Here is a 27,047-nt window from a genome sequence, read left to right on the forward strand (position 1 = left end):
TTGTGCCACTGTACTCCAGCCTGGGTGACAGAGTGAGACCCTATCTCAAAAGAAAAAGAAAAAACAATGGGATTTTGAATGCATCTGGAATTATGGCTGAGTTGTCTCTTGTAACATAGGTGAGCCATTGAAATCAGAGGTCCTGGGTTCTGAATAGGGCTGAGCTACATCTGTTCTCATGAAGTTCTGGAGAGCAGCTGCTTGTGTGTATAGCTTAGTTCTAAGAGCTAGGTTATGAGAGCCTGTCTTATATTTTTTTCTTTTGGTGTTACATAATAAGTTTCTTCTTTTCTTTTCTTTTTTTTTTTTTTTTTTGAGATTGAGTTTTGCTTTTATTGTCCAGCCTGGAGTACAGTGGCGTGATCTCAGCTTACTGCAAGCTCCACTTCCCGGGTTCAGTCGATTCTCCTGCCTCAGCCTCCGGAGTTGCTGGGATTACTGGTGGGCGCCACCACGCCTGGCTAATTTTGTACTTTTAGAAGAGACGGGGTTTCGCCATGTTGGTCAGGCTGGTCTTGAACTCCTGACCTCAGGTGATCCGCCTGCTTCAGCCTACCTGCTTGCTGGGATTATAGGCATGAGCCACTGCGCCCAGCCAATAAGTTATTTCTTTTCACAACTGAGACATTCTGGGGTTCATGTGGAAGCATTCAAAAATACAATCACTGGAAAGACTTTAGTCAAGCCATTAACAGCTTGCTGGCACAAAATAAGGAACTGAGAGACGATCTCAGTGGTACTGTGAATCTTTGTGTGAACTGAGAAGGTTTTCCTAGTCACAGGACAAGGCTGTCTGCCCTTCAGTTTGTCCCCCCCACCACATCTGTCCTGTACACAGCTGGCAGCTCTCATGAGCTGTGTCCTGAAAGAATAACCAAACATCCTTTGTTTCTCACTAAAGTTCTTCAGCAATTCCCCTTCTTCCCCAACCCCTCCCAGTTCAGCATGTATATTTAAATCAAGAATGGTTCATATTTTAAGAAAGTGAAATACATAAAAAGTTTAAAAATCTCAATTTAAGTATAAATCGCATCTGTCATTATGCTGCCACCTTGCTACCGTAATCACATAATCTTGGCAGCCAATGGACAAATTTGAAACATGTCAATAAGTCCTTGAAGTTGTGACATCACACATGTAATTCTACTGAACGGAACAGATTCATGGAGAATCTCCCATTTTTACTGACAGCACCAAAAACATATGCTAATACAATGGTGTGAGTCGCTATTCATTAAACACTTATATTGTATTTCCAATGACAATTGTCAAGGCATGAAAGTGCAAAACATACGCCCAGGTAGAACTTCTGGAGCGCTGGCAAATTAAGACCCTGTCATGTCTTGGAGGGCAGAAGATTTTATCGTATTGGCGGCATTGCTAATATAATAGATAATTATAATGCTATATATTATATGTCATATTAGCATTATAATTAGCTATTATATATATTATATATAATATATAATCCATATTATATATGGTGTTTTTAAATATGGTTATAATCCATATTATATATTATATATAATCCATATTATATATTATATATAGTAATGAATAATATGCAATATATAATATATATAATACATAATATAGTATATAATATATAATAGTCAATATTTGGGAAAGTTTTCTACACATGTTAATAGTTGCAAAACCATATTTCTTTTTTTTTTTTTTTTCCCGAGACAAAGTTTTGCTCTTGTTTCCCAGGCTGGAGTGCAATGGTGCGATCTCGGCTCACTGTGACCTCTGCCTTCCTAGGTTCAAGTGATTGTTCTGCCTCAGTCTCCCCAGTAGCTGGGATTACAGGCATGTGCCACTGTGCCTGGCTAATTTTGTATTTTTAGTAGAGACAGATTTCTCCATATTGGTCAGGCTGGTCTCGAACTCTTAACCTCAGGTGATACTCCCGCCTCGGCCTCCCAAAGTGCTGGGATTACAGGCGTTAGCCACCACGCCCGGCCTAGAACTGTTGTTTTCAGGGGAAGGGAATGTGGGTGTATTAGTCCGTTCTCACACTGCTATAAAGAAATACCCAAGACTGGGTATTTGGAATATGCCTGACCATATTCCATTTTTTTAAGGTCCAATTGAGAGAAATGTATTTTTATTATAAAATCACAAATATTTATGGAAAAATTAGAATATACAACTAAGCATAAAAAATAAAAGAAATTGGCCAGGCGCTGTGGCTCACGCCTGTAATCCCAGCACTTTGGGAGGCTGAGGTGGACGGATCACGAGGCCAGGAGATAAAAACATGGTGAAACCCCGTCTCTACTAAAAATACAAAAAATTAGCCGGGTATGGTGGCGGGCGCCTATAATCCCAGCCACTGGGAAGGCTGAGGTAGGAGAATTGGGGAGGCGGAGGTTGCAGTGAGCTGAGATTATGCCACTGTACTCCAGCCTGGGTGACAGAGTGAGACTCCGTCTCAAAAAAATAAAAATAAAAAAATAAAAAATCAATAACTCTTCTTTCCCAGAATTAAATACTATTAAAGCCTTGATGCACATCTTGCCAGGTCCTTGGCTGTGTATGTGTGTTGTAGAGTGACCAGCTGTGGCAGCCTGCCTGGCACTGGGGAGTGTCCTGGGTTACTGGGCTTTCAGATCTAAAACTGGACAGTGTTGAGTAAACTGGGAGAACTGGATCGTATGGACAGACTCCTGTGCACACACAGATTTACCCACACCATAATATGTGAAATTATTTTATTGAGGACTCAAGGGCAGGGCCAAAGAACATTAAGCTTTTTCTATGCATTATTAGTATTCTCAGTTTTCAAGAGGGAAACCAGCTGCACTCATGCCTGTAATCCGAGGACTTTGGGAGGCCAAGTTGTCAATTGTTTGAGGCCAGGAGTTGAAGACCAGCTTGGGTGTTTGAGAACCAGTCTCTACAAAGAATGATCTGGGTGTGGTGGTACACACCTGTAGTCCCACTTACTCAAAAGGCTGAGGCAGGAGGATCGTTTGAGCCCAGCAGTTTGAGGTTGCAGTGAGCCGTGATTGCACCACTGCACTCCAGCCTGGGTGACAGAGCAAGACCTTGTCTCTTAAGGAAAAATAAAAAAGGAGGGAAACCAAGGCTTAGAATGGTGTTTTTATTTGTATTTTAAATGAGAGAGTCTCGCTCTGTTGCCCAGGCTGGAGTGCAGTGTCCTGATCTCGGCTCACTGCAACCTCTGCCTCCCGGGTGCAAGAGATTCTCCTGCCTCAGCCTCCCAAGTAGCTGGGATTACAGGCGCCCACCACCACCCCTGGCTGATTTTTGTGTTTTTGGTAGAGATGGGTTTTCACCCTGTGTTGGCCAGGCTGGTCTTGAACTTCTGACTTCAGGTGATCCACCTGCCTCAGCCTCCCAAAGTGTTTGGGATTATAGGCATGAGCCGCTGCACCCAGCCAGAATGGTGTTTTTAAATTAATGTCCTGTTAAAATGTTAGGTCTATTTTCCTGTTGGAGTAGAGTAGTGATGTAAACTATTAGACACGTACATGCATGTTTTTTCCTAGTTTGTCATAAAAAAAAATGTTAATTGGGGTTTTCCATATACAGACATTATATCATTTATGTATTAGTGCTTTCATTTTCCCTTTTTTTTTTTTTTGAGACAGAGTCTCACTCTGTTGCCCGGGCTGGAGTGCAGTGGCGCAATCTTGGCTCACTGCAGTCTCCAACTCCTGGGTTCAGGTGATTCTCTTGCCTCAGCCTCCTGAGTAGCTGGAACTACAGGCGCGTACCACCATGCCCAGCTAATTTGTTTTTTGTATTTTTAGTAGAGACGGGGTTTCACCACGTTGGCCAGCATGGTCTCGATCTCCTGATCTCATGATCCACCCGCCTCGGCCTCCCAAAGTGCTGGGATTACAGGCGTGATATCATTTTCCTATTTTATGTGACGCTTTAGAAAGTCTTTTTCCCTCCTGAGGCCATATAAAAAGTCACTTGTAACTTTTTATCAGAATTCTTAGGGTATCACATGCATTTGGGATATACTTTAGTGTAAGATACAAGGTAAGGATTTAACTATTTTTTTTCTCATATGGATACAGGTTGACAAATAATCCATCCTTTTCCCTTTTCTTTAAAGTTCACATATTTTACACACGCAGACACAGACATGTGTACACACATGTCCACATATATGAACACATTTCTATACCTTCTATTCTGCTCCATCAGTGTATTTCAGAAGCTGTATCCCATTATGCTAATTATTATAGCTTGACGATAAGAAGTATTACTTGACCAGGTGCAGTGGCTCACGCCTGTAATCCCAGTACTTTGGGAGGCCAAGGCAGGCAGATCACCTGAGGTCAGGAGTTCAAGACCAGCCTGGCCAACATGGCAAAACCCTGTCTCTAGTAAAAATACAAAAATTAGCTGGGTGTGGTGGCAGACGCCTATAATCCCAGCTACTTGGGAGGCTGAGGCAGGGAGAATCACTTGAACTTGGCAGGTAGAGGTTGCAGTGAGCCAATATCGTGCCACTGCACTCCAGCCTGGGCAACAGAGTAAGGCTCCGTTTTTTAAAAAATTAACCTTAACCCTAGGAAATATGAGAGTAAAGATGAACCTGTAGATAACAATTTAGCCATGAAAGATTTCCTCCAGCTCAACCCTACCGTATGTGTCTGGGGATGGTCCGTGGGGGTAACAGTCTATGTTTCAAAGTTGTGTGTTGATGATTTGCAGTTCCCATAGAGACAGGCCATGGAGACCTACAACAAGATATAGCCTTGTAAAGCTCTTAATTGCTGTAACAGACAAGTTTTAGCCTTCTGTCTGTTTCACTGCTACATAGCACCACACGGGGATGGAACAGTGTTCTTTCATGTCGAAGGTTTGGAGCTCTTCTGTTTTTTTCCCCTTGGATTCCTTCTATTTTCTAGCTACACAAGAAGGTTTGAAGGGATAATGAGGACAGTGATACCAAAACTGCAGAAAACAAATTGTTGCAGTTTTAAGGGTATTGCAAAATCGGAGATTCTGGTCCTATTTTTGAGTGGCTCAATGGAGTATTCCCAGTTTTCTTTTTTCATCTTTAGTTTTCCTTTTCATCCTTAACTATGGTATCAACAATTATTAAAAGATAGAAAGGAAAATATCAGTGACACTGCTTAGTTATAGTGATAGATGGGTTTTCTTATTCAGTGGTGCTCATAAGAGCCTAACACTGTTTTCTTTCTCTTTGTTCAGTAAATGTAATTGAAGCCATTTCATGTTTTTTTTTTTTTTTTTTTTTTTGAGGCGGAGTCTCGCTCTGTCGCCCAGGCTGGAGTGCAGTGGCGCGATCTCGGCTCACTGCAAGCTCCGCCTCCCGGGTTCCCGCCATTCTCCTGCCTCAGCCTCCCGAGTAGCTGGGACTACAGGCGCCGCCACCACGCCCGGCTAATTTTTTTGTATTTTTAGTGGAGACGGGGTTTCATTGTGTTAGCCAGGATGGTCTCGATCTCCTGACCTCGTGATCCGCCCGTCTCGGCCTCCCAAAGTGCTGGGATTACAGGCTTGAGCCACCGCGCCCGGCCATGTGTTTTTTTTTTTTTTAAGGCACTGAGCAAACAGACAAGTGATTTCTCATTTTGCTATAATTTCTTAGTGATAGCAAATTGATGTCTTATCAAAAACATGCCTGGCTTGTTTGCAGTTTGCTTTGGCTATTGAACTAATAATAGTAGTTTTTAAAGTTTATCAGGTTTTGATAAACATGACAGTTGTTTTCTGTTCAAGTCTTTAAGAGTGGGTAGAGTTTTTTGTTTTTGTTTTGCTTTTTCACTTAGATGTAGTGATGTAGTCTATAAGCAAAGGCATCTGAAAATAGCCTAAAAGACAAACAGCTATGATTCAGGCTTTGCTGGAGCTTATAATCAACTCCATGCATCCTAAAAAAACTTAATTTAGTTCATAAAGACTGCATTAAGCAAATAAGGTTTAAAAGTCACATATCAATGAAAGATATAAAACATGTATCAGTTTGGGCCATCAGTGCACAATAATAAAAGAGGCAGGAACTTCCTTAATAAAATAGTGGAATGTGCCATTTGTTCTAAAAATGGTAAAACTGTGCTAGGAGACATTCCAGCAGCCTCCGTTGCTCACTTTTCCATTTCTTTTTCACATTCACCTTCAAACATTTGGAAATTTCTTCTATTTGCACAGTCAGTAATTCGTTCAACAAGGAATGTTCAAGTGCCTGGGATGTGCCAGACACTAGGTCCTGAGGACACAGCAGTGGGTAGATCATAGCCTCTGCCCTCCTGAGACTTACATTCTAGGGAGGAGAGACACACAATAAAATAATGAACCATTCAAGGCAGAAAATGCCAAGTAGTAAAAAGTGCCATGGAGAAAAATAATACAAGGTAAAGGGGATAGCAAATGCCTGGCCAGTAGTTGTGGGTGGCAGTGGGGGGATGGGGGAAGGGGGGCATGCTGTTGCGATTTTAATGAAAGTAGAGAAGAAGGCATTGTGTAAAGAGCTGGAGAAAACGAGGGTGTGACTCACATAGGTGCCCTGAGGAGGAACATTTCAGACAGAAAGACCAAGAAGCACAAAGGCCATGCCTGGCGAATTCCTGGAGGAACAAGTTGGGGATGTGAGTGGAGTACAGGAAGAGCTGGGAGGGGAGGAGAGGCTGATAGGAATGATCTGAGATAAGACTACACAGTTGTGGATGCTTTTTGGCCATGAAAGGATGTTGTTGGTTTTTCGCTGAGTGAGAAGGGAAGACTTTGGGAGATTTTGAGTGGGGACATGACCTTGGCCTAAGTTTTAATAGGATCCCTGGGCTCCATTATTGAGCATAGACCCTAGGTAGTCAAAGGAGTGTGGGGTGCAGGGGTCTCATCATGAAGCTACTGTAATAAACGAGGAAGAGGAGGAGGCTGGCTGGTGGAGATGGGGAGAAGTGATTAGCATCTTCATTCACTTTGAAGACACAGCCAAAGGTATTTGCTGATGGACTGGATGAGGGATATGAGAGAGAAGAGGAATGAAGATGGTGCCATGGTTTGTGGCTAGGCAACAGGAAGAGTGGAGTGGAGCTAACAAATTGCAGCAACCATCCTTATCTGACTGATGGCTCTAGTTGTGGTTCTGGGTCTCTTTCCTTTTGTCTTAGACCCTACTTCTCTGCTCATCTCACTTTTAAAAACATTAATGAAATTTGATTTTTACAGCAGTTTTAGGTTCATAGCAAAATTGAGTAGAAAGCACAGAGAGTTCCCATATATCCTCTGTCCCCACCCACATATAACCTCCCCTACTAATGGACATCCGCCAGTGGCACATGTACTACAACTGATGAACCTGCCGTGATACATCATTGTCCCCCAAAGTCCAGAGTTGACATTAGGGTTCACTCTGTGCTGTGCATTCTATGGATTTGGACAAATGTATTATACCACTGTAGCATCATACAGAATAATTTTACTGCCCTAAAAATCCTCTGTGTACCTAGTCATCCTTCCCCCCAAACCTTTCTCCTAGCAACCACTGATCTTTTTCATGTATACATAGTTTTGCCTTTTCAAGAATGTAAATTTCCTCCACATCTTTTCATGGCTTGATACTTAATTTGTTTTTACAGGGAATAATTGTATGTACCAGAGTTCATGTATCCATTCACTCACTGAAAGACGTTTTGCTTGCTTACAAGTTTTGCCAATTATAAATTAAGCATAAACAAACATCCTCGTGTGAGTTTTTGTGTAGACCTGAGTTTTCCATTCATTCGGGTAAATACTAAGAAGCACGATTGTTGGAGTGTATCATAAGAGTATGTTTAGTTTTGCAAAAAACTACCAAACTGTCTTCCAAAGGGGTTGTACCGTTTTGCACACCCACCAGCAATGCATGAGAGTTCCTGTTTGCTCCACAGTCTTGTCAGCATTTGATGTCAATGTTTTGGACTTTGTCCATTCTACTAGGGTATATTGGTGTCTTGTTGTTAATTGATTTCAATTTCAAGACTTTCAGTTTGCCAAGCCTTCCTTTTAAAAATGACACTTTCCAAGCCCTTGTCCTTCTGGATCAGTAAGGCCTTTGAAACATCCTCAGTTATTTCAAAGTCCCAGATTAAACAAACCAATTGCAGCCCCCTGCAATGGGCTTTGCTAGTGGATGAAGTCATCTGAGACCCAGTGCCTGTATTTACACAGCTTCAGTCCACCTCGGCCTCTCCCTGCTCAGGTCATTGGTCTCTGTGAATGGCCCTATGGCTCTCCTTAATCCTGCTAATTTCTAAATAAGAATACCCACCTTTCCATGAATTGCTCTTCCTGTTCTACGCTTAGCCTATTAGTGTGTATGAACATTTGAGCCATCACATTTAGGCTGATAAGTTTCCAATTTACATCTGCAATTCTAACCTTTCATCTAACTTCTATCCCTGTATTTCTAGGTACCTAGAGAAGCCTCCCATCTTGAAAATCTTGCTATTCTTTCTCTTGCTGTCTCTCAAAACCTGCATGTGTTTTTCTCTCCCTCTCTCTCAGTGCCTCTCATTTTCTGTCTGTCTGTCTCTCTCTCTCTAGGCTCTTCAGGTACCAGTCTTGTAAGATTACGTTCTTTTCCTCACCTCCCACCTTAAGTCCATCAGCAAGTCCTATTGGCTCTTCTATCACAAAGTTTATCTACCAATTGGACAGTGCTCAGCTCCTCTGCTGCCAGCACGTAATCCAGGCCAACAGCTCTTGCTGAAGTCCTGCAGTAGCATTCTAACTTACCTCTTGGGTCCACTTTTGGTGCTTTATATTACACTCCCCACAGAGCAGAGTGATCTTTTAAATCAAATCCTAACACTTTCGTGTTTCATGTTCTCCAGTGGTGCCCCGTAGCTATGAGTATGAAATCCAAACTTCTCTCCGTAGCCTAAAACTCTGATGTCAACAGACCTCTGCCTGCCATCCTCCAACTAGTCTTCTACCTTGTCTCCTTCATTTCCAACTTTCTTTTCTTCTTCTTTTTTTTTTTTGAGTTGATAATTTTCCCTATTAATCAAACAGAGTCAAATTTAATAGACTATAATGTAAAGATGGGAACAAATTATAGTTTTCCTTATTGTTTTTGCTTGAACATGCATAACTTTTGAGCCTCCATTCGCATAGATGTCAGAAAGACACTTAGATTTGACAAGTAAAGATAATGGTCTTTTGCTCTTTAAAATAGCTCCTTCCAGGTAAATTGATTCAATTAATAAACTTCAAATTCCCTGTCAGGGTCTTTCCTCCCGCTCATCCTTCCCACAATGTCGCCTGAATGAAAAGAGAAGTTCATGAATTTCTGGGAAGCAGAGACGCCCTCTCCTTCCTGGTCGCTTTGTACCCTGCACAGGGACCTGCTGAAGTGTTACGTCTTGTGTGGCATCCTCCTGGTGCCTTCTGGGGAATTCTGTCCTCCTGAACTCTGAGATGTCTTTGGACAGACTCCAGACCTCCTCAGGCCATTGGTTCCCTCAGCATTTTCATTTGAGAGTCTGTTGAGGGAAGCAGGATACTCACAAGCATAAGAAACGCTATGAAGGAGGAAGCAGCATAAGAAACACTATGAAGGAGGAAGCACTCAGTGTCAGGAAGCACCATTTCTATGAAAATATAAACTATTTCCCACTTTCAAACATGCAAACCTAGTTCGCAGCTTAGAGCCTTTCTACTTGCTGTTCTTTCTACCTGGAATGCCTCCCCTCGAGATGGTTCCTTAGTGAGTTCATTCATATCATCCCCGTCTCGGGCTTTCCCTGACTTCCCCAGGTCATGAAGTTACCACCTCTCCATCAATCCCATTCACTGTCTGTCTTATTTCCAACTTTTATTTTCTTGATAGCATTTATATGTTATCAGAAATTATTTTGTTTGCTTAGATGGTTGCAGTATGCCTCTCTCCAGTGGAACATGAGCTGCCTGAAGGCACAAACCTTGTCTCATTTGCCACTGGAGCCTAGAGCTTAGAATTGTGTCTGGCAGTTAATGTTAGCTAAAAAAACATCTGTTGAATGAATAACTATATTTAAAATTGAATGTGGCCCTCAAATAACTTATCCTGCTACTCCTTCTGATTCCAGATTATTTTTTCCTCTAATTCCATTATCAACCCCTGAAATAAAAAAGTCGAAATCATCTTTATGTCCTCCTTCTCTTTGTACCCCATATCCAATGAAACCCTCAAACCCCATCCTGTTGATCTTTCTTTCCTGTGCTTGTTCATCTTTCTTTTTCCCTTCCCTAGTCAGGGGCCTCACCATTAGTTTATTTTTCCATCGTTGGTCTTTCTTTTCCTAACAATCTGATAAGTGATGCCAGACTGATGTTTCTAAACACTTGTTTTCAAGTTTTATTGTTTTTTTTTTTTGTTTTTTTTTTTTTTTGAGATGGAGTTTGGCTCTTGTTGCCCAGGCTGGAGTGCAATGGCACTATCTCGGCTCACTACAACCTCCACCTCCCAGTTTCAAGCAATTTTCCTGCCTCAGCCTCCCGAGTAGCTGGATTACAGGCATGTGCCACCACGCCCAGCTAATTTTGTATTTTCAGTAGAGATGGGATTTCTCCTTATTGGTCAGGCAGGTCTTGAACTCCCGGCCTCAGGTGATCTGCCCGCCTCAGCCTCCCAAAGTGCTGGAATTACAGGCATGAGTCACTGTGCCCTGGCTTGTTTTCAATTTTATGCCCGAATAGGGTCCAGTCCTTTTAGGGATTGGAAGCACGTGCAAAAATATCACTCGCTGCAGCTGATGTGAAGAAGCAGCATCAGGATTTGAATGTGATTAGCTATTAGGGTCACTAATCAACTGTGAGGCGTTATGTACATATTGTGGTTGAAACCAGTATCCTTGAATTTCTTCCAGAAACCACCAATTTAAACTAGAACTAGTAGAAGATATGTCCCTGGTTACCTGGTGCTATTTAATTCTGGCATAATGATTGCATGAGGTCATATTAAATCTTTACAGAAGAAATTTTGCAGGTGAAACCTGGTTTCCTTGTCTGTTGTACTGGAGGCTCCTTATATCGACTTTAATTGCGAGTTTCAGTGAGTGAGATGGAAGTATTCTTTAACTTAGGGAAAGGTGAAAACACCCTGCATCACTGACTTGCTGTAAGTGTCCTTTGACCACAGTTTCCTTTTTGCTATGTATTTGCTCTCCAAACAACCTGTAATTTGGTCTCTTACTGCCCCTCACCCACTGTGAAGATCTGTCACGTGCGCATAGACGGTACTGAGTTTTGATCTTGGCATATTTACTTTTTCTTTCTTTTCTTTTCTTTTCTTTCCCTCCCTCCCTGCCTCCCTTCTTCCTCTTTTCTTTCTCTCTTTCTCTTCTCTTCTCTCTTCCTTTCCTTCTCTTCTCCTGTCCTTCTTTCTTCTCATTTCTTTTCTTTTCCTTCCCTTTCCCTTTCTTTTCCCTTTCCTTTCCCTTTCTTTTCTTCAGAGTGTTGCTCTATCACCCAGACTGTGTCATAATCTTGGCTCACTGCAACTTCCGCCTCCCAGGTTCAAGCGATTCTCCTACCTCAGCCTCCTGAGTAGCTGGGACTACAGGTGCACACCATCACACCTGGCTAATTTTTGTATTTTTAGTGGAGATGATGTTTCACCATGTTAGCCAAGCTGATCTCAAACTCCTGGCCTCAAGTGATCTGCCCGCCTCGGCCCCCCGAAGTGCCGGGACTACAGGAGTGAGTCAACATGCCCAGCCCAGATTTTGGCATATTTTCTAAGAGAACTCAAGAAATTTATATTACCATTTACAAATCTGGCTTTTGCAAAGTTGTCTGTGTGAAAGGACCTCCTGAATTAGTTCACAATTGGGTAAAGAGATAAGTTTGAGATTTTTGGATATTGAATCTGTCTTTGGTGCAGACGCTGCCCGAGATGGCCTGTGTGTGACTTTGGCGGCCTCCAGTGACCCGTTCTCCCTAGAGCTCATGTCCTGGCGTGGTCACCTCCCTCACTGACTCTGAGCTTGGCCATGTGTCTAACCTTGGCCAATGGAACATCAGCAAACATACAAGTGAAGGTGTGCTTGGCTCTTACACTCTGGGACTTGTCCTCTTGGATTGCCCCCTTCTAGAATCCAGCTTCTGTGCTGTGGGGAAGTCCATCTGAAGAAGAACTGAGAACCCTGGATGCAACCCCAGCTGAACTCCCAGTCAGCAGCTAGGGCCAGCTGTCAGCTGTGCAAACAAGGCTATCTGGAACTTTCCACCATCACAGGGACCCAGCCTTGACAAAGGCTTCTCCATTCTCAAAATATCATTGATGTTTATATCATAATTTCAATTATGGTATAACCGATAATGATAACAGGCATAATAGCAAACCTGAACGCAGCATTTGCTCTGCCCCCAGCACACAGATAAATTGTTGATTGTGTGATTACAGCTCTGGTGGTAAAAATATTGTACTTTTTTTTTTCTTGATCACTGACTTAAACCACACTTGATCAAATTTCCTTTACCCATCTTTTGACCAGTTCTTTGCAGGAGTAATTCATTCAACACATGCTTATTGAATTCCCACTGTGTGTTAAACACAGTTTATACAGTACTGAACAAAACAAGCAAACATCCTTGCTTTCACTGAGTCTATATCCTAGTGGAAAATATAGATAATAAAGAGTGGATGAGTTAGCTTGGAATTAGTTATATACTGGAAATATTCTTTGTGTTTTTGTTGTTGTTGTTGTTGTTGTTGTTTGTTTTTTGAGATGAAGTCTCCCTCTGACAACCAGGTTGGAGTGCAGTGGTGTGATCTCCGCTCACTGCACACCCTGCCTCCCAGGTTCAAGCGATTTTCCTGCCTCACCCTCCCAAGTAGCTGGGATTACAGGCACCCGCCATCTTGCCTGGCTCATCTATCTATCTGTCTGTCTGTCTGTCTGTCTATCTATCTATCTATCTATCTATCTATCTATCTATCTATCTATCTGTCTATCTGTCTGTCTGTCTGTCTATATATCTATATTTTAGTGGAGACAGGGTTTTGCTATGTTGTCCAGGCTGGTCTCAAACTCCTGACCTCAAGTGTGCCACCTGCCTTGGCCTCCCAAAGTGCTGGGATTATAGACATGAGCCACTGCACCTGGCGGGAAATATTCTATGACTTAGAGAATGGTGAAAACATCCAGCATTAATAGCTTGCTGTAAATTTCCTTTTGACAATGCAGAGCTTCCTTTTTTCTGATTCTTTTCCCATCAAACAACTGGTAATTTAGTCTCTTATTGAGCCTTCCCCACCATGAGGATGGGCCACATGCACATGGATGGTGCAACCTAAATACAGCAATGAGTTTACATTATGTGCCTTTGTAGGCTGCAGCTCTCATCGTAGCACCTTCAAGGTCAGGGAGAACGCCCTCCTTGGGATGTGCTGGTCTGATGGCAGAGGGAGAAGAGAGGTGATAAAGCCATAGGATGGCTTTGCAGCTTCTGCTTAGGGGTAGCATGCATCACTTCCTCTGGCATTTAATTGGCCAAAACAGGTCGTATGAACACTCCTGACTGGACTGGGAAACAAACAGTTGAAAGTATAAATGTATATTCTACCACAGTTAGCAGAACATGCCAGATGTAGATAAGGGTTAAGTAGAGGAGAAGAAGAAGAAGAGGAAGAAGAAGAAGAAGAGGAGGAGGAGGAGGAAGAGGGGAGGAAGACAAAGAAGGAGAAGAAAGAAGAAGGAGAAGAAGGAGAAGGAGACCTGGAGAGAAGAAGTTCAATTTTAAATCGCATGGCCAGGGTGGACTTCTTTGGAAGGAGACATTTAAGCAATATAAAGGAGGTAAAGGGAGGAATCTTGGAATATCCGAATGAAGAGTTTCAATAGCCAGGTGTGGCAGCGGATGCCTGTAATCCCAGCTACATGGGAGGCTGAGCCACGAGAATTGCTTGAACCCAGGAGACAGAGTTTGCAGTGAACCGAGATCGCGCCACTGCACTCCAGCCTGGGCAACAGAGCGAGACTCCGTCTCAAAAAAAAAAAAAAAAACTGAAAAGTCTTATGAAGAGGGAAAGCAAGTGCAAAGGCCCTGAGACAGCATGCATGGTGATTTGAAGAACGGCAGAGAGGCCAGTTGTAGCTGGAACATATGAATGTCTTTGTGGGGTAGTTACTGGAAATAGAATCAGAGAAGAAATGAGGGTAGGTGAAGATCATGTGTCAGACAAGCACAGGAGGGTTTTGAACAGGGGAGTGACACAATCTGACTTGCGTTTAATAGGATCATTCTGTCTGCTGTGTTATAAATAGACGTAGCAGGGCAAGGTGGGAAGCTGGAATGTAAATGGGGGAGGCTTTGTGTAGTCATTCAGTTGATAGCTAAGGTGGCTGTATCAGAATGGAAGCAGTGTGATAGTGAGAAGCAGATGGATTGTGGATATCCTTTGAAGGTAGAACTGAGCCTCTTTTGGTGGTTTATGGGATGGAGAGAGAGATTAAAGATGATGCTAAGGTTTCCTAACTTCCTAACTTTCCACTCAAAGTTACTAAAATCAATTTAATCTAAAGCCTCAGTTTCAAACTCAGCTTCCCCCATATCCCATCCTGCCTGGGTTAGTACAGGCCTGAATGGGGAATTTGGCTGCTTGGATTGAGGGTGAGGGAAGTGCTGGGGGTGGGTCCAGGAAACTACCTCCCACATTCATGGTTGATATTACAAGGTGCCAGGGCGAGGAGGGAGGAAAGGGAAAGTGATGTACCCTTCTTTCTAGGAGCAGAAAGTCTTGTAGTCCTCTGTTGGAGGGTGGCCTCTTCTTTTCTGGCTAACACTGAGCCACCATTGGTGTTCTTTGTTCAGTGGGTTCCCAAATGCTGCTCTCTCAGGTGGGTACTTGGGCAGGTTCTTTGTGTGCTGAGGTGCCTCCCTTCTGCACAGGTTTTCGATTGATGAAGTACTAGACTCCTGATTGACTGCTGTCCCAGCTGGACCACCTGGAGATCAATCAAGCATGGCTCCCTTCCCCAGGGCCCTAGAAAGTAGAAATGCAGGCTGCCCTACTGCCATGCCATACCTTCTCCAGTTCTCTTCCTTTCTGTTCAGCAGGGCATGCCCCCTTCTCTGCTGTCTAAGAAGGTCCCTTATTCTTGCAAACACCCACTGTCTCAAAAAGTGTTTCTTTTGATGCATCGCTCACTTAGTTTCAGGGAAGGGAGGCAGCCCACTGGCTCCGAGACCCAGGATGCGGAAGGAGGGCATGGTCTCTCACCATGAATATTATACTTGTGCAAAGGTGACAACCCCAGAAAGGCCCTCTCTGCTCCTCCTTTTTCCTGTCTCATTTTCTTACACAAAGAAAGGGAGGTAGGACCCTGGCTCATGAACCAAGAAGCAGAGCTGAATCCAAAACACCAAGTAGGATTTTTTTTTTTTTTTTTTTTTTTTAAGAGAGCCTCGCTCTGTCACCCAGGCTGGAGTACAATGGCACGATCTTGGCTCACTGCAATCTCCACCTCCCAGGTTCAAGCGATTCTCCTGCCTCAGTCTCCTGAGTGGCTGGGATTACAGGCATGCACCACCATGCCTAGCTAATTTTTATAATTTTAGTAGAGATGGGGTTTTGCCACGTTGCCCAGGTTGGTCTCGAACTCCTGACCTCAAGCCATCTGCCCACCTTGGCCTCCAAAAGTGCTGGGATTCCAGGTGTAAGCCACTTCACCCTGTCGCAGTTAGAATATTGCACGTCCAGGTGGCAGGGAACTGACTGCAGAAGGAAAAGTATAATCTCCTCTGTGCTTTGCCTATGAAGACCATGGACTCTCTACTCATTGGTCTTGCCTTGCAGTGGGCTCAAGGACAAGTAGGTCCAGTGTTGCTACTAACTGGGGCCTTCACTTCTGGATTTTGCTGTCTCATCTGTGTGGCAGGGATGCAGCATGAGCTCTACCTGGTACCCTCAGTCTCCCTTTCTAGATAGCCCCCTCCTCCCTGCTGCTTGGAAATTCCCCCATCTCCAATTCCACCTCTTTGGGGCTGTCTGGTTTTGGCTCCTAACTACCTTTGATGTTGCCTGTCCTGGTTATGATACTGTTTCTTCTTAAAAATATTTAACTAGGTGTTTGCATTTGGCCTTCACCCTCTTCCTTTCCTGCCAATCCTCACCTCCTTTCCTCGGTGTCCTCCCGAGACATCTGGGTACCAGTCGGGCTCACCCTCACCTCCTGTCCTCCATGGAAGTCGGTCATGGGCCCCGCGTCACCCTGCTCCACTGTGATCTCAAACCCCTCTGTAGCCAAACCAGAGTCTCAAGGTTTGGCTCGCTGTTAGGAGAGAGACAGCACCCTTTCACCTAAAGCAGTCTTTCCTATCTCATTGCCAGAGGTTTGACCAATCTTGCAACGAACCTGAGAATCTCACCAATGAAGATTCATTTGAATCACCCAATATTGTCATTTTTGGGTATATGGGAGCTGGAGTCAGTTGTGTCTTAGTATGTTACTTTCATTCCATGTCTTCTCCTATCCAAGGTTATTCCAGCTGTTACACTTACCCAGGATAAGAAAACTCATATCCCGAGTTTGATAGAAAAATCAGTTCCTGAAAATTTCCTTCAGTGAACGAAGATTATAATGGATAGCAAGTGGGTGTTAATATTAAATAACCATTCAACACACCACTATTGAGTCCCAATTTTGTTTCATAAAGTGTTACTAGAACTACAGATATAAAAAGATCTGGTTGCTGTATCTGAAAGGCTCCAAACTTATTGCAGTGCTTGTTAACGTTGTGAGACCACAAACCCATTTTTAGAAATATGCTAGAGGCTGGGTGTGGTGGCTCACACCTGTGATCCCAACACTTTGGGAGGCCAAGAAGGGTGGATCACCTGAGGTCAGGAGTTCGAGACCAGCCTGACCAACATGGAGAAACCCCATCTCTACTAAAAATACAAAATTAGCGAGGCGTGGTGGTGCGTGCCTGTAATCCCAGATACTCGGGAGGCTGAGGCAGGAGAATCGCTTAAACCCGGGAAGTGGAGGTTGCAGTGAGCCGAGATTGCGCCATTGCACTCCAGCCTGGGCAGCAAGAGCAAAACTCCGTCTCAAAAAAAAAAAAAAAAAAAAAAATGCTGGAAACTGTTCCCCTCATTGCCCCATTCCCTAAAATGTTGGATTGTTGGAGAGCTTGAATATTTTATTTTGGAACTTACTTGTCCAAGGCTGCGTGGCTAGGACCTCTGTCTGTCAGGGATCCACTCTGACCTCAGAGTCGTCTACTATGCTAACTTCTAGCCCCAGGCTCTCGTAAAGAAATGCTGTACATTTCAATTAGGATTTCAGGACTCTATCAGCTAGGAAAAGATAGTATCAATTTTCTTGAAATTGTAAAAATAAGTGGATTAAAAAGGTGTGATAGTAAGTAAATGAGACTATATAGGAATTGCAGTAAATAAAAATAAACACTATTATGTTGTTTTGTTTTTCCAGAGCAGTGTGATTTTTACTGGGACATATTTCTTCTATTAAGTTTCACCATGAGTATAGATGTATTTATAGACAAAATGTTTTAATTCCACAAGGCAGCTGGAAATCGCTCACATTTGCTTTTTGATTCAAAATATTTGTTTATAATTAGTCGATTTAATATGTAACACTAGTGCGAACAAGAAGTGCAATTGACAGGGAGGAAAACATTACTGCGTATATAAGTGCATAAGCAATGTGTTGATAGAATGAGTTGGTGTTCTTCAGTATAGATGTTTAATATTAACTCTGGTTCAGAATATAGTGAAAAAATATTTGTACTTTTGGTTTTATACTCAGATCAAAATTCCTTCAGAGCAGATTTTTTTCATGCTTAGGAAATTAAGTTATATAACCTGACATGATAAGTACTATGTTACATGTCAGTGAGCCACGTATGTATTTTTCTTCTGTTAAATTTAAACTGATTTTCCATAGATTGAGCTGGTGTAAATTTTGTACGCAGTTGGAAGTGTCTCCTAGGGACATGTGGTAACATGTCTTCCCCTTTCTATCCACTTCATGAGGAAGAGACCGGCAGACAGAACAAACATTTGTTGACCAGCTAATATGAGCTAGCATGATTTATGCTTAATATCTTATTTAGTACCTATAGCCGTGTTCAATTAATTCTTGTGAATGAATGAAGATGAATATTATTTTCAACTCCTTTCTATTTATGGAAGGGTTCAGTGAATTACCTAAATTCGTACTAGGAAGGAAGTGGTGAGATGTGAATCTCACCTCTGGTCTGGTCTTCATTGCTTTGTGCCTTGCAAAATTGCCTGATTGTTGAAGGTATAGGTGATGTTGACTGTCCTCATGGCTTGGCACCAAACCGTGGTTCACAGGGGGTCAGAGCACAGCAGCCGTCCAGCTGGCCTCACTTCTTAGCACTGCCATGTTCTGATTGTGTGGTTATGGGCATTCATTTTCTGCATTTCAGGTGCCCCATTTACAAAACAGGGACTCTCATGCTATAGGATTGTGGAAAGGCCACGGAGCAAACCTAGTTACTGACTCAAAGGCACTGTGAGAAATGGTATCTATACTTATAACTTAAAGACTGAGAAAGTAATACTGGACAAACTGGGGGAGCTCATGCTGACATTTATTACGGTGTGACTTTTTTTTTTTTTTGCCTTTTTTGTTTTTATGTTTTGTGTTTTTCTATTTCTTTGACTGTCCAATCCCCATCGATTTATGCTTCCTGCCCATCAGGTATCTCTTTATCGCAACCTGCTCTCGGTGATTGTGTAAGGCGACACTTTACATGTTGTCTCCCTGAAACCACCTCTTGACCCCACAATTCTTTTAAATTTGCATATATTTTTTTTTTTTGAGAAGGGTCTTGCTCTGTTGCCCAGGCTGAAGCGCAGTGGTGCAATTGTGGCTCACTGTAGCCATGATTACCCTAAATCCATGCCCTCACTCTTCCTTGCTAGACTGCCACTGAGGTCCCCACTTCAGGTGTTCACTAATCAGAAACAGGCACCTCAGTGGCAGTTTAGTGGAAACCCTGATTGGGAATAAATTCAGTGAATGATGTGCAACTTTCTACACTGAAAACTAGAGAGCATTGCTAAGGGACAAAGCAGTAAATAAATGGAGTAATACACCACGCTCATAGACTGGAAGACTCAATATCACAAAGAGTCAATTCTTCCCGAATTGAGATTTAAATTCAATGAAATCCTAATTAGAATCTCATTAGAGTTTTTTTGTTTTGTTTTGTTTTGGTGGATTTGATTATCTGATTCTTCAATTTATATAGACAGTGAAAGGGACTGAAAGTAGCCAAGATAATCTTGAAGTAGAAAAACAAAGTTGGAGAAATTAATTTGTCAGATTTCAAGATTTTGTATAGTTGCAGTAATTATATGTGGTGTGTGTACAAGGAGAGATGAACCAGTGGAACAAAATGGTTCAGGAACAGACTCGCAAACACACCTGATTTTTAACAAAGGCTCCACTACAATGAAATAGAAGGTGAGTCTTGTTGATAAATATTGTTGATCGGTGTTTATTTGAAAATAATGAGCCTTAGACTTGTCTTATTTCATATACAGAAATTTAATTTAAAATGGATCATAGAGCTAATGTGAAAATAAAACCATAAGCTTCTAAAAATTAGGATAATTTGTGACTTTGCAGTAGTCAGATTTCTTTAAAAAGATATACAAAAATACTATTCATAAAAGGATGATAAATAGGACCTTATTGAGAATTTGTTCATTAAAATACAACATTAAGAGAGTAAAAAGGCAATACAGAGACCAGAAAAAGATATCTCCATTTTATGTATATGAAACAAAGGACTTATATTCAGAATATATAAAGAACTCCTACCAATCAAAAAGAAAAAGGCAACCAAATGTAAAAATGGGCAAGAGACTCGAATTATCCAGCAAGGAAATGCAAATTAAAACTACAATGAGGTGTTACCACACCTTCAGCCAAATCAGCTAAAATTAAAAGGAGTAATAATACAAAGTGTTGCTGACAATGTGGAAAAACAGGAACTCTTATATTGCTGATGGGAGCATAACTTGATGCAATATTTTTGGCACATTTATTTAGGCATATCAGCTGAAGTTGAATACAGCTATACCTCCCTTATGACTCAACAATTTCACCCCTGAGTTTGTAATCAACACAAACGAATGCTACATTCACCAAAAGTCATATATTACAAATGTTTGGGGCTATTTTCTCCATAATAACCCCAAACTGGAAATGATAAATATCCATCAACATATCCCAAATAGTATTAAGAATTCATACAATGGATAACTACATAATAAGAAATAATGAATCTGATGCATGCAAAAGGTGGGAGAATTTCAGAGATACAATTTTAAGCCACAAAAAAAAAAAAAAAAAAAAAAAAAAAAAAAGCCTGATACAAAAGAGTATGTGTGTTACTCTAATTATATGAAAGTCAAGAACCGGTGACATTGACCTATGACAATGGCAGTCAGAATAGTGTTACTTTTTCAGGTGATATTGACTAGGAGAGGGAAGGAAATATTCCCTATCTATCTTTATCTTGGCAGTGGCTATGTAATATGTAATTGTCTATTGTGTGAATTCATATTCCTAGGTATGTGGGGTTTTTTGATGCTACAAAAAAGTTAAAATTTTTTCTCATTGCCTGTTTCATGTCTATAAAAATAGTTTTTGTATATTGACCTTATATCCAGCAACTGGCTGAATCTACTTATGAATTCTAAGCATTTGTGTCTGTGTATCTGTTAATCATGTTATCTATCAATGATGACACCTTAACATTTTTCTAATTGTTTGATATTTTATTTCTTTTAATTGCACTGGCCAGAACTTCCACAGGACAGTGCCGTACGGAAGAGGTGAAATGACACAGTTGTCATGATCCTGAACTTGGGGGAGAAAGCATTTAATATTTTACCATTAAGAATGTTTTTTTTTTTTTCTAAACACTCTTTATCATATTAAAAAAGCTCCCTTCTAGTCTAAGTTTACTGAGATTAAAAAAATCATAAACAAGTTTTAAATATATATCAAATGCTTTTTCTGCTTCTGTTGAATCATGACTTTTCTCCTATTAATGTGAAAAATGCTTATTTTTAATATTAAACCAACTTATCACTTCTGCCATACTCCCCACTTAATCATGATGTATTATGTATACACACATACATGTATATATAATTTATTCATGTTTCATATTTGTATAGGATTTTTGTTCCCATGATCATGGGAAATATTTGTCTATAATTTTTAATGTCTTCGTCAGGTTTTAGTATTATATTAGGGTCATTCTGGATTCATAACTGGAATTATGAAGTTATTCCTTCTATTTCCTGGGAGCATTTAAAATTGGTATTAATTTTTCTTTAAGTGTTTGAAAGCATTTGTTAGTGAAGCCATCCAGGCCAGGGATTTTTCTTTGAGGAAAGTTTTTAAATTATTGATTACATTTCTTTAAGACATACAGAATTTCTTGTGTCAGTTCTGCTTCTGCTGTTTTTTTTCAAATTGTCTGTTTGATCTGAATTTTTAAATTTAATTTGGTATAAGATAGCTCACAATCTCCTCCAATTATTTTAATATCCAGATAACTTAATGTTTCCCTTTTTGTTCCTGATGCTAATGCTTTCTCATTTTTTCTTGACCTTGTTAGATTTATCAATTAGATTGATTTTTTTCAGAGACTTAAGTTTTGGATTTGCTGACTTTTTTTCCATTATGTATCTATTTTCTATTGTTTCCCCATTTATCTTTTATTCTCACAATTAAGTGGTTTTTAGTATATTCAGAGTTGCACAACTCTCACCATAATCTAATCTTAGAACATTGCATCACCCCAAAAAGAAATTCCATACACATTAGCAGTCACTCTTCAATCCTGTTAACCTACTCTGTCCCCCCTCCAGCTGCTGCAAATCCACTATGTTTGCCTATTCTGGACATTCCACATAAATGGAATCAGGCACACAGCCTTTGTGACTGGCTTCTTCCACGTAGCATCATGTTTTTAAGGGTCTTCTATGTTGTAGCCTATGTCAGTAATTCATTCTTTTTAAATGCCAAATAAGGTTCCATTGTATATATATACAGATGCTCTTTGACTTACTGTGGGGTTATGTCCTGATAAATCCATAATCAGTCAAAAATATCATAAGTCAAAAATGCATTTAATACCCTGACAAACCCATTGTAAGAGTTGAAAAATTGCTAAGTTGAATCACCGTAAGTTGGAGACCATCTATACTACATTTGTTTATCCATCTATTAGCTGATCAACAGGTTGTTTCCACTTTGTGGTTATTATCAAATAATACAGGTATGAACATTCACAAAAAGTTTCGTGAATATATTTTCATCATTTCTCTTGGTTATATACCTAGGAGTTGGGATTGGTGAGGCATGTGCCATCTCTGTATTTTTTTGAGCAGCTACGAAACTGAATCTGCCATGTCTTCACCATTTTACACCCCCGCCAGCAACGTGTGAAGGTTCCAGTTTCTCCCCATCTTCATCAACACTTGCTTTTGTAGATTTTTTTTTATTTTAGTCATCCCAATGACTATGATGTGATATCTCATGGTTTTCATTGGTATTTCTCTAAGGACCAATCTTCTTTGGGGGAAATATCTCTTCATATCATTTGTCTATTTAAAAGTATTTTTTTGTTGTCAGTTTATATATGCTGTATTCAAATTTCTTAATATAATTTACAAATATTTTCCCCATTCTATGGGTTGTCATGTCACTTTCTTGAGGGTGTCCTTTGACACACACAAGTTTTTAAGTCCAATTTATCTTTGTTGTCATTTGTGTTTTTTATCTTATCTAAGAAACCACTACCTAACCCAAGGTCATGAAGATTTGCTCCTTTGTTTTCTTCTAGGGATTTTATAGTTTCAGCTTTTATAATTAGATAAATAATCATTTTAAGTTACTTTTTGCAAATGGTGTGAGGTAAGGGTCCAAATTCATTCTTTTGTATATGGATATTCTTTTATGATTTACTTCATCTTATTTTGGGTTTGTTATTGAGATAAAAGCTTAGGTTCCCAATTTTCAAACATTTTACTTTTCTAATATATAGTATTTAATGCTATCTATTTATTTTTGCTATGTCATATTTTCATTAACACTCAGTAGAGAGTATGTTCTAATTTCCATTGCAATTTCTCTTTGACCCTTTGGTTATTCATTAGTGTGTCACTTAATTTCCAAGCTTTTGAGATTTTCTAGACTTTATTGCCAGCATATAATCTAGTTTGGAAAGCAGCCCAAGTGCATGTGGAAAGGAAATGTCCCCGTGGTTGTTTAATGTAGTGTTCTACAGCAATGATACCAAGCTAAGGTCCAGTCATGACTGCCATGTTAGTAGAGACAGCTTCAGATAATTCTAGCCCCTGGCTGCTGACTGAAGCAGACAAGCCATGCATCCGCACCTTGCCCCATTTGGATTCCTGAGCAAACAATTTGTACATTTAATAAAATGGTGGTTTTATGCCATAAAGTTTTGGGATAATTTGTTAAGTAACAATGTTAAGACTATTCTATTTCGTAGGCTTGATGTTTATGAGAAAATCTATGATTTTGTGTAATCCTTATGGAATATGGGATTATTAAACCAGAGTTTTGAGAAACTAATTCTAGCATAATATATTTTATACAGATTTGGAAGTAGCCTAGACCAAAATATTGACATTTGAAAGCTGTAAGTTTAGTAGGTAGTATCACACTCCCGAACAGAATGTCACCAAAAGTTATACACAAAATCTCATGCCTTTACCTATGCTTAATTATATTGTAATTGTGTATGAAAGAAAACAAAACCCAAACAGAAATTCACACAGGAACTATACTATTGAAGGTGACGTTCAGTTCTGAAATGTGTAAGAGGATACTACATATAATTATCTGCTTTACAAGTGGAGGAAAAAAAGTATTAATGGCTATTGTGATTTCAAATTGCTGGGCCATAAACCTATTGGAATACAGCAAATCTCTGCATCTTTGCTCACTGGTCTAGACAGCTGCCATGTGGGTTCTCGTGCTTCTGGCTGGCTGAGTTAGCAAAGCTCTTAGGTTAGCATAAGGCCTGGTCTCTTATTCGAGGTCCTGTATGACTTCATTAGCCATTTGTAGTACTCTGTGCTCTCAAGGTTGCTGGGTAGAAACATTTAGAAGTACGTACTTGTTTATTGTGAGCCACAAAGGTAAAAAATGCAAGGGTACAGTTAAAGAAAAAGGTGTTTATTTAGGCCATCAACTAGGATCATAATAAATAACACAATATACTAACGTAATAACAGATGTTCTCATGCATTTATCGTGTTTATAAATATAGACGAAAGCTGGCTTACAGGGCTGTTGGGATGAATTTGGAAAAGTGTATTTGGCAATTATACAGTAAAAGTTAACAGTGTTGACTATCAGATTCTATCAGTTTTTAGAATACATCCCCTATACATCTGTGAATAAATGGTAATGGTCTCTGAGAGTTTCTACTTTTTGTGAACATGCCAGAGTTAAGTCAATTGTCAAAGGATCCAAACTGACAATTTGTTATTTGTCAATATTTCTAATGAAAAACAGATCTTAGAAAAATGAACTCTTCTGCATTTCAGTGTAGAGGCTGGTATATGACAAGCTGGAATCCTTCAAACAATAAAAAAATGTGCCTCAATGAAATAAAACCCAAAAGTAGAAGTTTATAAAGAGTAACTCTGATACTCAATATACAAATGCTATAGTATTGCGTTTGTAATCTGGTAAGTAAATGACCAAATATCTGAATGCAAAAGTGATGAACTTTGATTAAAGCTTAATTTTGCTAGTAAATTTCACACAAAGGGTTAAAATAGGCTAATCTTTAACATAAAGCTTTAGGACAAATAATTTAAACATATCAAACACTAAAAATGTGTTTTTAATTGTTATGTACAGTTAATGATACCAGTGTTTAGCTTAATCCAGCCAATTGCCAGTCTTGACCCCCTCTTTCAACATCTGTTATTAAGATCCTCCTTATAAATACGTAGGCAAATTAATTTAGTGAAGGAGAGCGATCTGTGGTCCAGAGTAACTCAATGTACGGCCATTTGGTTTGGAGACAGCGTTTAATAGGAGTGTCGTCTGTCTGTAGCATGGGATCTTCAAAACCCATTACAACTGCAGTCCCTTCTACATACATGACCTGTTGAATAAAATAAAGCCACCAAGGTCAATCAACAGTCTTAGCAAATTCTTACGTGGAATGAAAACAATTTTTAGAGACTAGCAAATAAGGTATTACATATTGTTGCAGATGAAACTTTACAAGTAATTTTATTTTGTTAGAAATGAGCAGGAATATCTGCTTACTGATTTGTGTCAAAGTAAATTTGTAAATGATATTTAATTGCTAGCTGGCCAGGTGATTTTTAAAAATTCAAGATCGTGTGAATCATAAAACACAGACTGTTTCTAAGAAAAAAACATTCTTCAATAGATCTATACCATCGGAAAGAAATGTTTAATTATCATATTTACATATAATTTATATAGGTCCTACTGCTTTTATACTGAGGTTCTCAGATGCTCATACTGCCTCATGAAATGGAGAGCTATAAAAGGAATATAGCTATTATGTTCTCAGGAACATGTTTCTCCTTCTAATTTAACTATTGAATTTCTAGAGCTGAAAACAATTTGAATGTCAACAAAATTTGCTATTATGGTATTAAATATTCCTGAAATGCAATTCCATGAGTGCATTCTGTACAGCATGAAAAATCATGGAGAAAAAATTTAAAAAGATGTCAGGACAGAAAGAAAAGTAAAATAGAGGTTGAAGATCAAACTAACCAGATACTGTATATGCAGTGGCAATGATCACATAAATACATACTGACTGGCAGGTGAATACCAAGAATAATTTTATTCTGATTAATTTACAATGAAACATATTTAAAAAGTATTTTGGACATAACATAACAAAAACCCTAAGTCATTACCAAGGGCTCACTGTGGACATTAATGCACTCCTCGGTGGTTAATTTCTTTTTGCACCAAGACAAATTCTGATGCTGTGTAATTTAAAAGAAACAGACATAGATAGTCTTCTTCCCAAGTATGTAAACTTATTTTTACACATTCACTGGCTGATACACAGTGTAATTATGTTCTTCCAAAATAAAAGCCATAAGCTATTTAACTAAGAAGCCAAAAGAAACAACTTTATTATCCTTAAATGGTAGTTGCCTCTAAAACACATTAAATATAGGAACAGAATATATTACTAGATCAGATAATCTTGTGTCATGAATCTACTCATTCCTAAGAAAGCGCTAAAGCTATATTGTAATGTGAAATACATTTTTCTGGCATCTTTATTTAATATATTAGTTTCTAGTGTTGATGAAATAAATTGACATTGAAACTACAACTCTGGCTTTTCAGTCCCCAAAGCAAAACGGCCTTTTCTGAAAAGTTATACACCAATATAATTCAAGTTATTAAGTTAAATACAACCGGCTCTGTTTGTCACAAAGAACTTCATGTGCTCATGTCATTAGAGCAGAAGTGCTTGGGCAAGGTACCATGACCCACCTCCACGGCCTCAATCAGGCTCGGATGCCTGGTGGCTCAGACTCCACCTCACTTTGCCAGCATTCTCCTTTTGTCTGTTACCTTTTTAAATAGAACCTTGCTATGCAGCTTTAATTTTAGCTCTTGAATAACTTCAAAACATACTTCTGTGACTTAATGACTTCCATACTTTGCTTTATAGCTGTTGTATATTACCGTCATTCTAACAGTTCATCCTATTTGTTTTCTCATCTTTTTGTTAGTGTGTCAGAAGCTTGTCCCAAGCATGATTTGAAAACTTACACTATATACAGGTAGAGTGGCCAAGCAGACCAAGGACAGGATTGGGAATCAGGAACTCAGTTCCAATCCCTGCTCTGCCAATGACATGCTGTGTGACTCTGGGTGAGTCACTTAATCTCCCTGTCTCAGATGCCTCATCTGTAAAATATGGATAATATTTGAGATACATCTGGTAGGGATTGTATAGGTGAACAATTAGTGATTATAATGTACCTC

The 27,047-nt window shown here is 40.0% G+C and overlaps 1 protein-coding gene and 1 long non-coding RNA gene across 28 annotated transcripts in view; one reads left to right on the forward strand and one right to left on the reverse strand.

The window, feature by feature from the left end:
* Positions 1 to 27,047, forward strand: part of LOC141407652 (uncharacterized) — a 109,623-nt gene that overhangs the window by 12,542 nt on the left and 70,034 nt on the right. The gene's annotated exons all lie outside the window — the stretch shown is intronic.
* The window catches only part of MINDY3 (MINDY lysine 48 deubiquitinase 3), an 81,545-nt gene continuing 78,689 nt past the window's right edge, over positions 24,192 to 27,047 (reverse strand). For 20 of the 27 annotated variants that reach the window (XR_012417502.1, XR_012417501.1, XR_012417499.1 and 17 more), the window contains one exon: positions 24,192 to 25,155. Coding sequence is in view for 10 of the 27 variants with exons in the window: in XM_074001121.1 (XP_073857222.1) it covers positions 25,006 to 25,155 (150 nt within the window). In the remaining 17 variants the exon portion in view is untranslated. Of the gene's footprint in view, positions 25,156 to 26,831; positions 26,970 to 27,047 lie in introns of all 27 variants that reach the window. The other 7 variants (XR_012417503.1, XR_012417500.1, XR_012417497.1 and 4 more) reach the window with 1 other exon arrangement.

The sequence above is a fragment of the Macaca fascicularis genome, chromosome 9 (genome assembly GCF_037993035.2).
Source record: "Macaca fascicularis isolate 582-1 chromosome 9, T2T-MFA8v1.1".
Classification (NCBI taxonomy): Eukaryota; Metazoa; Chordata; class Mammalia; order Primates; family Cercopithecidae; genus Macaca; species Macaca fascicularis.